This window comes from Oncorhynchus kisutch, linkage group LG11 (assembly GCF_002021735.2).
Source record: "Oncorhynchus kisutch isolate 150728-3 linkage group LG11, Okis_V2, whole genome shotgun sequence".
Classification (NCBI taxonomy): Eukaryota; Metazoa; Chordata; class Actinopteri; order Salmoniformes; family Salmonidae; genus Oncorhynchus; species Oncorhynchus kisutch.
The window spans coordinates 48,867,197-48,880,826 of NC_034184.2; the positions used below are offsets into that span (position 1 = coordinate 48,867,197).

A 13,630-nucleotide genomic window follows, 5' to 3' on the forward strand; every position below is an offset into this window, starting at 1 on the left:
CCCATTGTGGCTGTGGGGTTATGGTATGGGCAGGCATAAACTACAGGCAACAAACACAATTGCATTTTATCAATGGCAATTTGAATGCACAGAGATACCGTGATGAGATCCTGAGGCCCATTGTCATGCCATTCATATGCCACTAACACCTCGTTTCAGCATAATAATGCAAGGCCCCATGTCGCAAGAATCTGTACATCATTCCTGGAAGCTGAAAATGTCCCAGTTCTTCCATGGCCATCATACTCACCAGACATGACACCCATTGAGCATGTTTGGGATGCTCTGGGTCGACATCTACAACAGCGTGTTCCAGTTCCCGCCAATATCCAGCAACTTCGCACAGCCATTGAAGAGGAGTGGGACAACATTCCACAGGCCGCAATCAACAGCCCGATCAATTCTATGCGAAGGAGATGTGTATCGTTCCATGAGGCAAATGTTCTATAGGATTGAGGTCAGGGCTTTGTGTTGGCCACCCTATACCTTGACTTTGTTGTCCTTAGACCATTTTGCCACATCTTTGGAAGAATGCTTGGGGTCATTGTCCATCTGGAAGACCAATTTGCGACCAAGCTTTAACTTCCTGACTGATGTCTTGAGATGTTGCCCCCTTTTTCCTCCAAACATAACGATGGTCATTATGGCCAAACAGTTCTATTTATTTTCCATCAGACCAGAGGACATTTCTCCAAAAAGTATGATCTTTGTCCCCATGAGAAGTTGTAAACCGTAGTCTGGCTTTTTTATGGTGATTTTGGAGCAGTGGCTTCTTCCTTGCTGAGCGGCCTCTCAGGTTTTGTCGATATAGGACTCGTTTTACTGTGGATATAGATACTTTTGTACTTGTTTCTTCGAGCATCTTCACAAGGTCCTTTTCTGTTGTTCTGGGATTGATTTGCACTTAATGCACCAAAGTACGTTCATCTGTAGGAGACAGAACGTGTCTCCTTCCTGAGAGGTATGACGGCTGTGTGGTCCCATGGTGTTTGTACTTGCGTGCTATTGTTTGTACAGATGAACGTGGTACCTTCAGGCATTTGTAAATTTCTCGCAAGGATGAAGCAGACTTGTGGAGGTCTACATTTTCTTTTCTGAGGTCTTGGCTGATTTCTTTTGATTTCCTCATGATGTCAAGCAAAGAGACACTGAGTTTGAAGGTAGGCCTTGAAATACATCCACAGGTACACCTCCAATTGACTCAAATTATGTCAATTAGTCTATCAGAACCTTCTAAAGCCATTACATAATTTTCTGGAATTTTCCAAGCTGTTTAAAGGTACAGTCAACTTAGTGTATGTAAACTTCTGACCCATTGGAATTGTGATACAGTGAATTATAAGTGAAATAATCTGTCTGTAAACAATTGTTGTAAAAATTACTTGTGTCATGCACAAAGCAGATGTCCTATCTGACTTGCCAAACTATAGTTTGTTAACAAAAAATGTGTGGAGTGGTTGAAAAACAAGTTTTAATGACTCCTTCCTAAGTGTATGTAAACTTCTGATGTCAACTGTAATTAGAAGACAAGGAATACTTTATCACCCATTTTGTGGAAATGGAAATTAGTATTTTTTCTTTCACCCACATTACTCTATCTCTACATCTAGTAATAGTCTGTCTATCATAACCACTGACTCAAAGGGAGCCTTTTGCTTGCTCTATGGAGTCCAGATCAGGTTACTGTAAAGCATACATGCTGATGTGAGAAGAGCTTTATAAATACATCAAGGGCTTTATGAATACATTAATCAATCAAACAATTGATTTCGTTTGATTGATGCTAAAGCAGAATGATGTATCTTTCTTCACCTTACAGGTGATGAGGGAGAGATTAAAGACATTCTCTGACGAGGCTGGAGTCAAGATTGTGAGTATCCACCAAAGTTGCCTACCGTTTTTCCACATTACTGTGCTCACTGTGGCAGCTTCCCTTCCTAGGCGTGGTACACTACCTACCCATGTCTCAAATCAATCAAATCAAGTTTTTAAAATCAAGTGTTATGTGTCACATGCTTCGTAAACATCAGGCGTAGACTAACAGTGAAATGCTTACTTACGGGCCCTTCCCAACAATGACTGCCTTGCCTGGTTCACCAACTACTTAGCAGACAGTGTTCAATGTGTCAAATTGGAGGGCATGTTGTCCGGTCCTCTGGCAGTCTCTATGGGGGTGCCACAGGGTTCAATTCTCGGGCCGACTCTTTTCTCTGTATATATCAATGATGTTGCTCTTGCTGCGGGCGATTCCCTGATCCACCTCTACGCAGACGACACCATTCTGTATACTTCTCGCCCTTCCTTGGACACTGTGCTATCTAACATCCAAACGAGCTTCAATGCCATACAACACTCCTTCCGTGGCCTCCAACTGCTCTTAAACGCTAGTAAAACCAAATGCATGCTTTTCAACCGTTTGCTGCCTGCCCCCGCACGCCCGACTAGCATCACCACCCTGGATGGTTCCGACCTAGAATATGTGGACATCTATAAGTACCTAGGTGTCTGGCAAGACTGTAAACTCTCCTTCCAGACTCATATCAAACATCTCCAATCTAAAATCAAATCTAGAGTCGGCTTTCTATTCCACAACAAAGCCTCCTTCACTCACGCCGCTAAACTTACCCTAGTAAAACTGACTATCCTACCGATCCTCGACTTCGGCGATGTCATCTACAAAATAGCTTCCAATACTCTACTCAGCAAACTGGATGCAGTTGTAATTATTCGCTTACCTCCTCATGCCTTTTGCACACAATGTATATAGACTCTTATAGACTCTATATAGACTCTACTGTGTTATTGACTTGTTTATTGTTTACTCCATGTGTAACTCTGTGTTGTTGTCTGTTCACACTGCTATGCTTTATCTTGGCCAGGTCGCAGTTGTAAATGAGAACTTGTTCTCAACTAGCCTACCTGGTTAAATAAAGGTGAAAAAATAAAAAAAAATAATAACAATGCAGAGAAAAAGAAAATTGAGAAATAATAGAAAAGTAAAACACATAACAATAAAATAATAAATACCCAAAGAGTAACAATAACTTGGCTACTCGACCACACTGTTTCCTAATGCGGAGCAATATGTTCCCTACCTAGAGAGTCACCCTTCGTCCTGCCATTAACAATGTGCAGACCCAGGTTTTTAGAGCTGGAGCACTTGTTTCCCATATTTATTGACAATACTGTCATAACCGTGTCTCTGTGTAGTTAGTTGTGATTCATACACATATGTAGCACTGTGTTCATGGGGATTTCTCCCTAAATCTATGTAGTCTGCTTACCAGTTCTAGCATTTAGATCTCCATTAACATAACTTTACTTACTGATGGGGCCATATTGCACACATGTAAATGTCTCAATCTGAGTAGGTACATTTGTCCTTGAACTCAGCAAAGTCTCTTTCGAGAACTATCTCTGAGAGATTTGATATCCAAGGAGAGTCTTGGAGAGAAGGGGCTGCAGTTTGGAGGGCTTGTCTCGATTTTGGTCTGTGGAGAAGCTTCATGCTCCTTTGCTTCTTCTCTTAGGGAAGTCTTCCTGGCTGCTTTCCGACCCCTGAACCATGACGGTGCCGTTATGGTAGTCGTTAACGGTCAGACTGGGGCAGTTTTCATCATTGTCCTCACTGATTGAGATCGGTCTTCCTTTTCCAATACCATTCTTTCAATGTTTTGGCTATTTTGTGCACAGGGCAGTGTGCCAGAAGGGGCTCACAGTATGAAATACGAGATTTGTTGTTCTTTCCCTCTAGTATTGGTAAGTCTACCACCAAGGTCTTGGGTGAAGAGCAGACATCTATCTGTACATAATCTTCATTTATCTTGGTAATTTAGTTTCTATCTCATTCCCAAGCTTTGTCTGCTTTATTCAGTTCACAGATTGTTTTTTTATACTGCAACAGCATCTCAAAAAACTTAAGCCAAAATCAGCAGTTCTTGTCCTATTTCAATTAAAAATAAAATTAGTACAAGTAGCAAAATGAACGTTTTTCTCAACTATTTGATAGCCTTCTCTGTTTGAGCTGTTAGCTATAGCTAAAACAAACAATTGATTATGCTGATGATGGTGTTGCTATGGTAATGATGGTAGCTTGCTAACTTGCTTGCTGAAGTACAAAGTACTGTGTGTATATATGTTTTTTTTCTTCACAAATACAATCAATAAATCCAAATTGTCTAGCGATTAATGGAAACAGACTTCTGATACAAAACATAAAACACTTTTATGACATTCGGAGATTGCCAAGCGTTCGATACTGAGTATACCTACAAGATTGACAGTCTTTTTATTATGGTGTTGAAAACTCAAACCATGATATTGAAGTGCTGGAAGTCAGTATGCTTTGTTTATTTGTTGTGATGCATTGGCACAGAAAACTGTTGATATATATTTTCTCTGATTTTCAACATTTTGAAGTCATATTTATATTATTAATAATTATAAATATGACTTCAAAATGTTGAAAATCAGATTTCCCCTAGCTGATCATTGTCTGTAGCTTGCTCTGAAACGAGTGTAATGAAACAGGCAGGGAGAGTGAGCTTGTCTGTGGTGGTCGTTGAATTCTCAACCTTATGGCCCATAGCCCTCCGTGGCATCGACTGTGCCACAAAAGCATGTTGAAGTGGCAAAGTCGATATCCATGTTTATAAATACAGGGTCACTACAGTTATTTATTTTGAGGTAATTCTATGAAAGGGGAGGGTGTGCAATTTATTTTACAGTACAAGGGGAAAGGTCATGTGAAAATACTTTTAACATTGGGGAGAGGAGTGCATTTTTCTTTATGACGCCTTGAGTGGGACCAGCCCCCCCACCCCCCAGTAAATATATCTGTCCCTTAGAGCCTTATTGCAAACAGGATGCATGTTTTGGAATAATTTTATTATTTATCTTTTTACTCTGTCATTTAGTTTAGTATTGTGGAGTAACTACAATGTTGTTGATCCATCCTCAGTTTTCTCCAATCACGGACATTACACTCTGTAACTGTTTTAAAGTCACCATTGGCCTCATGGTGAAATCCCTGAGCAGTTTCCTTCCTCTCTGGAGGGAGGGACGGAGCAGGAGGGAGGTGTGGAGACTGGGGATGGAATGGAGACGGAGAGAGGGGAAGGAGAGGAGGGCCGGACTAGAGACCTCTGGCCTGGAGGGGAGGGTTGTGAGAGCGAGGGGCAGGATGTGATCGAATGGAATCCTTTTTTTTTTTTTTACTTGTGTGAAGTTGATACAACGACCCTGCAACACAAACAAACATAAACAACTGTTAGACCAGGGGTAGACAACTCAGGCGCTTGTTCCACTGTTAGTTAAGCACCGATCTATCAAATGCGACTCTTATCAAACACTGCTCTATCACCACACTGAACTAAAAAATACATCACTCTCTCGTTGGAAGAGCGGGGATAGAGTCCCAATTGAAACCATTAAGTGCACCTTATTGGACATTTGACAATAGTTCGGCAGCCTCTGCCACTTTTTAGCCAGGGTGCTGCTGAAACGGACTGTTTTATGCAGCACTCCAGATAAGTTACTCCACTCTCGGGAGAAATTATATATGTTAACTGCATGCAAATGAAGGTTGTTTCGCTACCACACCCACAATGGAAACAATCCTGGTCTCGGATTCGCACGTGGAGGACTTCTGTGGGAGCTCGCTGTTATGTCTGAATTCGACCCAGTCCCACGCAACAAAGCTCCTCACAACTCTGTTTACGCGTCATTAACTGGGCAGAATACAACTCTAACTCTCTCATGTGGGGAGAAATCGACTTTTGTTCCGAGGAGATATTTGCTGTCAGCGTGGTCTAGATGGTTGTGTCAGGGCATGAAAGACCACAATGACCTCTGTAACTTTTGTAATGCTGTATTGTTATGAGGGAGCCAGTTCCGGACGCAAAGACACAGTTCTGTGAAAAGACAAAGCATTATCTAATCTTTCTGTGTCTTTGACCTTAAAGAGTCATCCTCCAGGGTTTTATTCATGCATGGGTTTTGTGTCTTTTTAAAATTGTCATACAACTTAACTAAGCACAGCAACAATGACAAAAAGCACAACAATAACAAAACAAAAGGCACAATGAAAAAAATCGCTACAAAAACGACAAAAGCACACCGTTGAAAAGCACAGCAACAACGACTAAAAGCACAACTACAAAAAGACACAGCAATAACTACCAGCAAAACAAGATATCTGACAAACACACACACATCTCTCCACATTACTCTCACGCCAATGGGCCCATGAATGGCCTTCAAGTTCATTAGAAGTTGAAAGGCCACGAGCCATATTGTGACAGAAGAGATTGCCTTTCATTTTCCCCTGATGGCCCTGTCACACAGTGGAGAAGAGAGAGGGAGGAGAGGCCCTCGTTTATTAAAGAGTCAAATGAGGACCTCCCATCCCTCCCTCCCTCTCACCGCCACCAAACTCAGAGGAAGGTCTAGCAAAGCAGATACATCTGCAGAACTGCTCTATGGATAGTGTGTGTAAGTGGATCATTGATTGTGTGGAGGAGGGATATTTTACAGTTGCCTGCGAAGTGTGTTTGAGTGAAGTGCGTGAGTGGATCGTTTTAATGTCATGGGAAGTGACAGGCAGAGCTGTCAGGTCAGATGTGTGTCTGTCTGTTTCTTGCTTTCTTCTTCCCTTCTCTTTCTCTGTCCTCTGTCTCTCTCTGCTCAGCTGTGATGGAAGCTATTTCACGTGAAACCACAGCTGTGTGTGTGTGAGTGAGAGGCTGGGTATGCTGGGGGTTGTATGGCGCTCCGTTTCCCACCATATGCAGGTTTCCCAACAGAGGCAGGTTAGGGGTGGGTGGTGAAGGGTGACAGCCACAGGGGCAATGAAGAGACTATGGTCATGACTAAGGGTTCCAGATAGCATGGCCCCAATTGAGTCTCAGCTTACGTAGTACGAGCAACGAGGGAAAAGTTGGTGGTTGTATTCGCTAAAAGTTTTTATTAAAAGTAAGAATTTCAGCACCCCGCAGAAGGACTGCAATTGTACAGGACAAACATAGGTACAGGTAAGCGTTTTCAGAATCGACTGATGGTGTGACTCAATGTTATTGCTAGCAAATCCCGTGACCAGTCATCAAAACTCAACTCCGCTTTGATATATACTGAACAGAAATATAAATGCAACATGTAAAGTGTTTGTCCCATGTTTCATGAGCTGAAATAAAAGATCCAATACATTTTAAATACAAACAAAAAGCTTATTCCTCTCAAATTGTGTTCACAAATGTATTTACATCCCTCTTAGTAAGCATTTTTGTTTGCCAAGATAATCCATTCACCTGACGTGTGGCATATCAAGAAGCTGATTAAACAGAATGATCATTACAAAGGTGCACATTGAAGAGAAGTGGGACAACATTCCACAGCCCACAATCAACAGCGTGATCAAGTCTATGCGAAGGAGATGTGTATCGCTGCATGAGGCAAATGGTGGTCACACCAGATACTGACTGGTTTTCTGATCCACGCCCTTGATTTGGGAAATCATCTTTTTTTGAGGTACTGTATTTTTGACCAATAGATGCATATAGTTATTCCCAGTCATGTGAAATCCGTAGATTAGGGCCAAATTTATTTATTTCAATTGACTGATTTCCTTAAATTAACTGTAACTCAGTAAAATCTTAGAAATTGTTGCATGTTGAGTTTATATGTTTGTTCAGTATAGGAGAACGGAGTTGAGAGTTCCTCAGCTAAATGGGGCCATACTTTGAACTTTTGCTAAGACCATGGTTTAAACCATTTGTCTAAAATGGCTAACTGGTAGCTTTTCTCATTGGCCAACCTGACCAAACAGCTGAGCAGATAATTACGTTACACATTTTGTCTCAGCCAATTAAAATCGTCCAAGTAGTCGTCCAAGTAGTCCAACATCTTTTCACAATAGCATCTTTACCAGAAGTCCACTTGCACATTATGATTCTCAAACTAACTGCACTTGCAAGGTACAGTACCGGCAAACGTTTGGACACACCTGTTCATTCAAGGTTATATATATTAAAAATTAAAAAAAATTCTCCATTGTATAATTGTCACGCCCTGATCTGTTTCACCTGTCATTATGCTTGTCTCCACCCCCTCCAGGTGTCGCCCATCTACCCCATTATCCCCTGTGTACTTATACCTGTGTTTTCTGTTTGTCTGTTGCCAATTCGTCTTCAAATCAAATCAAATTGTATTAGTCACATGCGCCGAATACAACAGGTGTAGACCTTACAGTGAAATGCTTACTTACGAGCCCCTAACCAACAATGCAGTTTAAAAAAATATGGATAAGAATAAGAGAAAAAAGTAACAAGTAATTAAAGAGCAGCAGAAAAAAAAAAAAAAATGTATATAGGGGGGTGCCGGTACAGAGTCAGTGTGCGGGGGGGGGCACCGGTTAGTTGAGGTAGTATGTACATGTAGGTAATGTTATTAAAGTGACTATGCATAGATGACAACAGAGAGTGGCAGTGATGTGGGGAGGGGGGGGGGGGGTAATGCAAATAGTCTGGGTAGCCATTTGACTGCATGTTCAGGAGTCTTATGGCTCTCTGCGGTAGCAGAGAGAACAGTCTATGACTAGGGTGGCTGGAGTCTTTGCCAATTTTTAGTGCCTTCATCTGACACAGCCTGGTATAGAGGATGGCAGGAAGCTTGGCCCCAGTGATGTACTGGGCTGGTCGCACTACCCTTTGTAGTGACTTGTGGTCGGAGGCTGAGCAGTTGCCATACCGCCCAGCCAGACCGCCCAGCCAGCCTTAGCCACCTGCAAGCCCAACCCCTACCAATCTAGTCAATAACTCAACTCTCTCCTCAACACATTGTCTCAAGCAAAGCAAAATAAAGGGTTGTAATCACAAGAATGGCTTTCAGATCAAAGTCTATGTTGGGACCGAAGGGCGCAAGGGTCTTTAAATTAAAGATCCAGGCAGCCTCTCGTTTTAACAATAAATTATCAAGGTCACCCCCTCTCCTAGGGAGGGTGACATGTTCGATGCCAATATAACGCAGAGACTAAATCGAGTGGCCTGCCTCCAAGAAGTGGGCCGCAACTGGATAAGTAAAGTTTTTACACATAATGGTGCTACGATGATCTGAGATACGTACTTTTAAACCTCGCTTTGTTTTACCCACATCATTTTTACCACAAGGACAAGTTATAAGATAAATAACTGCCTTAGTGGAGCACGCAAAAAGAATGCGTCTTTTTGCGAGACTGACCTTGAAAAAGGTCATGTCTCGTTTTGTTTAGAATTTTCTCAATGACAATATTCATCTGATCATTCTTGTAGCCCCTGATGGCTGAGACGCAAAGAAAGTTCAAGGCGAGGGGCCTGTTACGTGAGTGCAGCAAGGAGCCAAGGTAAGTTGCTAGCTAGCATTAAACTTATCTTATAAAAAACAATCAATCTTAACATAATCACTAGTTAACTACACATGGTTGATGATATTACTAGTTTAGCTAGCTTGTCCTGCGTTGCAAATAATCAATGCGTTGCATGTTCATTTATCATCGAATCAGTCTACCTCGCCAAACAGGTGATGATTTAACAAGCGCATTCGCGAAAACAGCACTGTCGTCGCACCAATTTTTATTTTATTTTATTTTATTTCACCTTTATTTAACCAGGTAGGCTAGTTGAGAACAAGTTCTCATTTGCAACTGCGACCTGGCCAAGATAAAGCATAGCAGTGTGAACAGACAACACAGAGTTACACATGGAGTAAACAATTAACAAGTCAATAACGCAGTAGAAAAAAAGGGGAGTCTATATACATTGTGTGCAAAAGGCATGAGGAGGTAGGCGAATAATTACAATTTTGCAGATCAACACTGGAGTGATAAATGATCAGATGGTCATGTACAGGTAGAGACATTGTTGTGCAAAAGAGCAGAAAAGTAAATAAATAAAAACAGTATGGGGATGAGGCAGGTAAAAATGGGTGGGCTATTTACCGATAGACTATGTACAGCTGCAGCGATCGGTTAGCTGCTCAGATAGCCATGAACATCAATTCCTTTCTTATAATCAATACACTAGTATATTTTTTAAAACCTGCATATTTAGTTATATATATATTTTCATATTTAGAAATTCATGTTAGCAGGCAGTATTTAACTAGGGAAATTGTCACTTCTCTTGTGTTCTGTGCAAGTAGAGTCTATATGCAGCATTTTGGTCTGCCTGGCTCGTGGCGAACTGTGTGAAGACCATTTCTTCCTAACAAAGACCATAATTTAATTTGCCAGAATTGTATATAATTATGACATAACATTGAAGGTTGTGCAATGTAAACAGCAATATTTAGACTTATGGATACCTCTCGTTCGATAAAATATGGAACGGTTCTGTATTTCACTGAAAGAATAAACGTTTTGTTTTCAAAATGATAGTTTCTGGATTTGACCATCTTAATGACCTAAGGCTCATATTTGTGTGTTTATTATATTATAATTAAGTCTATGGTTTGATAGAGCAGTCTTACTGAGCGGTGGTAGGCAGCAGCAGGCTCGTAAGCATTCATTCAAACAGCACTTTCCTGCGTTTGCTAGCAGCTCTTCGCAATGCTTGAAGCACAGCGCTGTTTATGACTTCAAGCCTATCAACTTCCGAGATTAGTGCCTATAAGAACATTCAATTGTCAAATGTATATGAAATACAAATGGTATAGAGAGAAATAGTCCTATAATTCTTATAATAACTACATCCTAAAACTTCTTAACTGGGAATATTGAAGACTCATGGCTAAAAGGAACCACCAGCTTTCATATGTTCTGATCAAGGAACTTAAACGTTAGCTTTTTTACATGGCACATATTTCACTTTTACTTTCTTCTCCAACACAGTGTTTTTCCATTATTTAAACCAAATTGAACATGTTTCATTATTTATTTGAGACTAAATAGATTTGTATTAATGTATTATATTAAGTTAAAATAAGTGTTCATTGTTCAATCGGTATTGTTGTAATTGTCATTTATTACACATAAATAAATCAACTGATTTTAATCGGTATCGGCTTTTTTTGGTCCTCCAATAATCGGTATTGGTATCTGCGTTGAAAAATCCTAATCAGTTAACCTGTAGTCCAGGCCAATTGGCAAAGGAGGTATTGTAGCCCTAGAATTAGCTGGTATATGGGCCTAGCTCGAGGCTAGCTCAAGGCTAGCTGGTGCTTGCTTCGGGACAGAGGCGTTAGCTAACAGTAGCCACTCGTTTGCAGCTAGCTATCTGCGATGATCTGGTGTAATGATCCAGAGCTGCAGGAATCCGGTGATGTGGTAGAGAGAAGCAGTCCGATATGATCTGGGTTAATATCGCACTATGCAGACTGGCAGGTGTTGTCCGAGCTAAGGCTGGCTGGTGACTGAGAAAAAGGTGCCGTGGCAAACAATGACTAGTAGCTAGTTAGCTGGCTAGCTCCTGATGGAAGTTCCAGTTATAAGGAATAAAAATAGCAGATCCGTACCATATTGGGTGAGGCGGGTTGTAGAAAAGTATATTTAGTTTGTAGATAGAAAGTGAGATTAAGATATATACAAAAAAAGACTGGTGCAGCAACACTTCGCAAGAAGTGTTGCTGCAATGATTACAGTTCTTACTGTAAAATGTTTTACAGCATCCCTGTAACAGCAACTCTGCTGCCAGTATAATGCTGTAAATTAACAGGGAAAAGTTTTACACTGCATTTATATTGGCCTACTAATTTGGGATGATGCATATTTAAGCCTAATATATTGTATTCTAATAACTCTTTCGCAAAAGCATCATATTCAAAGTCTCGATTCATCACATTTAAAATGTCCTACACTTTCAAATAACTATCATTTTAATAATGCATCTTTCTACAGACAAACCATGAACCATCATTTTTTACCTCATTCCCTCTGGACCAGCGATGGTAAATTCCTCCACCACCATGCGACAGTCCTCTACTCCAGCGTACATGTCATGTGCAACATCCCTGCTGGGGCACAGTTCGGCCCGTGCATCCTTCAGAACACGTTCCATGACACCATCGCCTTCATAGCGCTAAAATCCAGCGACAAGAGAAGCAAATCATACGTGTTCAGGGTACATTTATTTTCTATTTAATAACACATTTTGGCTTGCAAGCTGGGATACCACACAGAGACACAAGGATGCAAAACAGAGACTCATAGGCTAAATCAAAATCTTGTTAAGAAAATTATATACCACAAAATGGCTTGATTGTCATCCACGTACCAGTGGAAAATGATTGACCAGCCATTGCATTACATCTTTACAAATTCCAATCAATTAAATGTTTTCACTATGATTGAGGAGAGGCGATCCAGATGTCTCTATGTCATAATGATTTCTCTGAACAGGTGGGCCCCGAGGCTATGCGGAGTTCTGCTCTCGTGCTGTCCTGGCTGCGTCTGGTGCAAGTGGCACGTCACCGGGAGGAGCAGAACACCGAATCGTTCCTGAAGGGAGGCCAGCTGTATTTCCGGACCACTAAGGAAATCCATCAGGATGAGGAACTGTTGGTGTGGTATGACCAGGAGCTGTCACATCTACTGGGCTTCACTGACATCTCAACCAGAGGACATAATGCCGGTGAGAGACTTGGGAAAGTGCTATAGAAATACAGCTCTTAATCAGCAACCTAGCCAAAAAATCCTAAAGGATTCCAATAAAACAACCCTAATAGAAAATCCTATCAGATTTTGGAACCTATACTATAGGATTTGATCCTATAGGATCGAATCCTATAGGACCTCTCCTATAGGATTTTATCTTATAGGACTGGTTCCAAAATCTGATAGGATTCTTGTATTGGAATCCTTTAAGATAAAATCCTATACGAAAGAATCCCATAGAAGTCCAATAGGACTGGTTCCAAAATCTGATATGATTTGTCTATTGTATTAGAATCCTGTAAAATAGAATCCTATAGTATACAGTAGAATCCCATAGGCGTCGAATAGGACTGGTTCCAAAATCTGATATGATTTGTCTATTGTATTGGAATCCTGTAAAATAAAATCCTATACTATACAGTAGAATCCCATAGGCGTCGAAGAGGACTGGTTCCAAAATGTGATAGGTTTGAATCACTCCGATATTGTGCTGGTATGTTGAAACGGTTAAGAACCTCAGGGAATTATTACTGGTGTGAGTAGGCAAAGAGATGAGGATTATGCTCCGGAGAGACACGAGAGAGCGAGTGTTCCTCAGTTTACTGGTCTGATTGCAGTTGAACATAAATGTTTAGGTTTCTGTGCCATATTTAGCTGTGAGATTGTCCAATAAAGCTACAGATTACATTATTTTATTTTAGAGCTAATTTCCTGTATGTGGACTGTATATGTGTTACTAAATTACACACCTCACGTTTTGATCACATCGAATTGAGGGTAATTATATATCCTTTTTACCTCGGATTAGTGATGTTAGTATAACCGTTTATAGTAATCACGACACAAAATCGATTGCTTAAAACCGATCAATATCTTTGGTTTTGTACCGCTGATTTTGTCATACGCTCCGGCGGTCGAATTCTGCTATCATTTTCCAACTCAAATGGCAGGGAAAATGTAGGTCTCCTCTATAAAGGTCACTGGCCTCACACCAATAGATAGTTTGACTCT

General features: G+C 40.9%; 1 protein-coding gene across 1 annotated transcript; it reads left to right on the top strand.

Annotated features, from left to right (window-relative positions):
* Positions 1-9,308: 9,308 nt before the first annotated feature.
* LOC109898823 (PR domain zinc finger protein 8-like) lies at positions 9,309-12,622 on the top strand. The gene is made up of 3 exons (XM_020493890.2): positions 9,309-9,373; positions 11,909-12,086; positions 12,365-12,622. Exons 1-3 carry the CDS (start codon positions 9,309-9,311, stop codon positions 12,620-12,622), a joined length of 501 nt encoding a protein of 166 aa, XP_020349479.2.
* Positions 12,623-13,630: the final 1,008 nt, after the last annotated feature.

Excerpts from the sequence above, each read along its gene's own strand:
- LOC109898823 (XM_020493890.2), top strand. The coding sequence starts at position 9,309 with ATGGCTGAGACGCAAAGAAAGTTCAAGGCGAGGGGCCTGTTACGTGAG. Across the intron at positions 9,374-11,908 it reads GAGTGCAGCAAGGAGCCAAG|CGATGGTAAATTCCTCCACC; the intron begins GTAAGTTGCTAG and ends CCTCTGGACCAG. Across the intron at positions 12,087-12,364 it reads GCAAATCATACGTGTTCAGG|GTGGGCCCCGAGGCTATGCG; the intron begins GTACATTTATTT and ends TTCTCTGAACAG.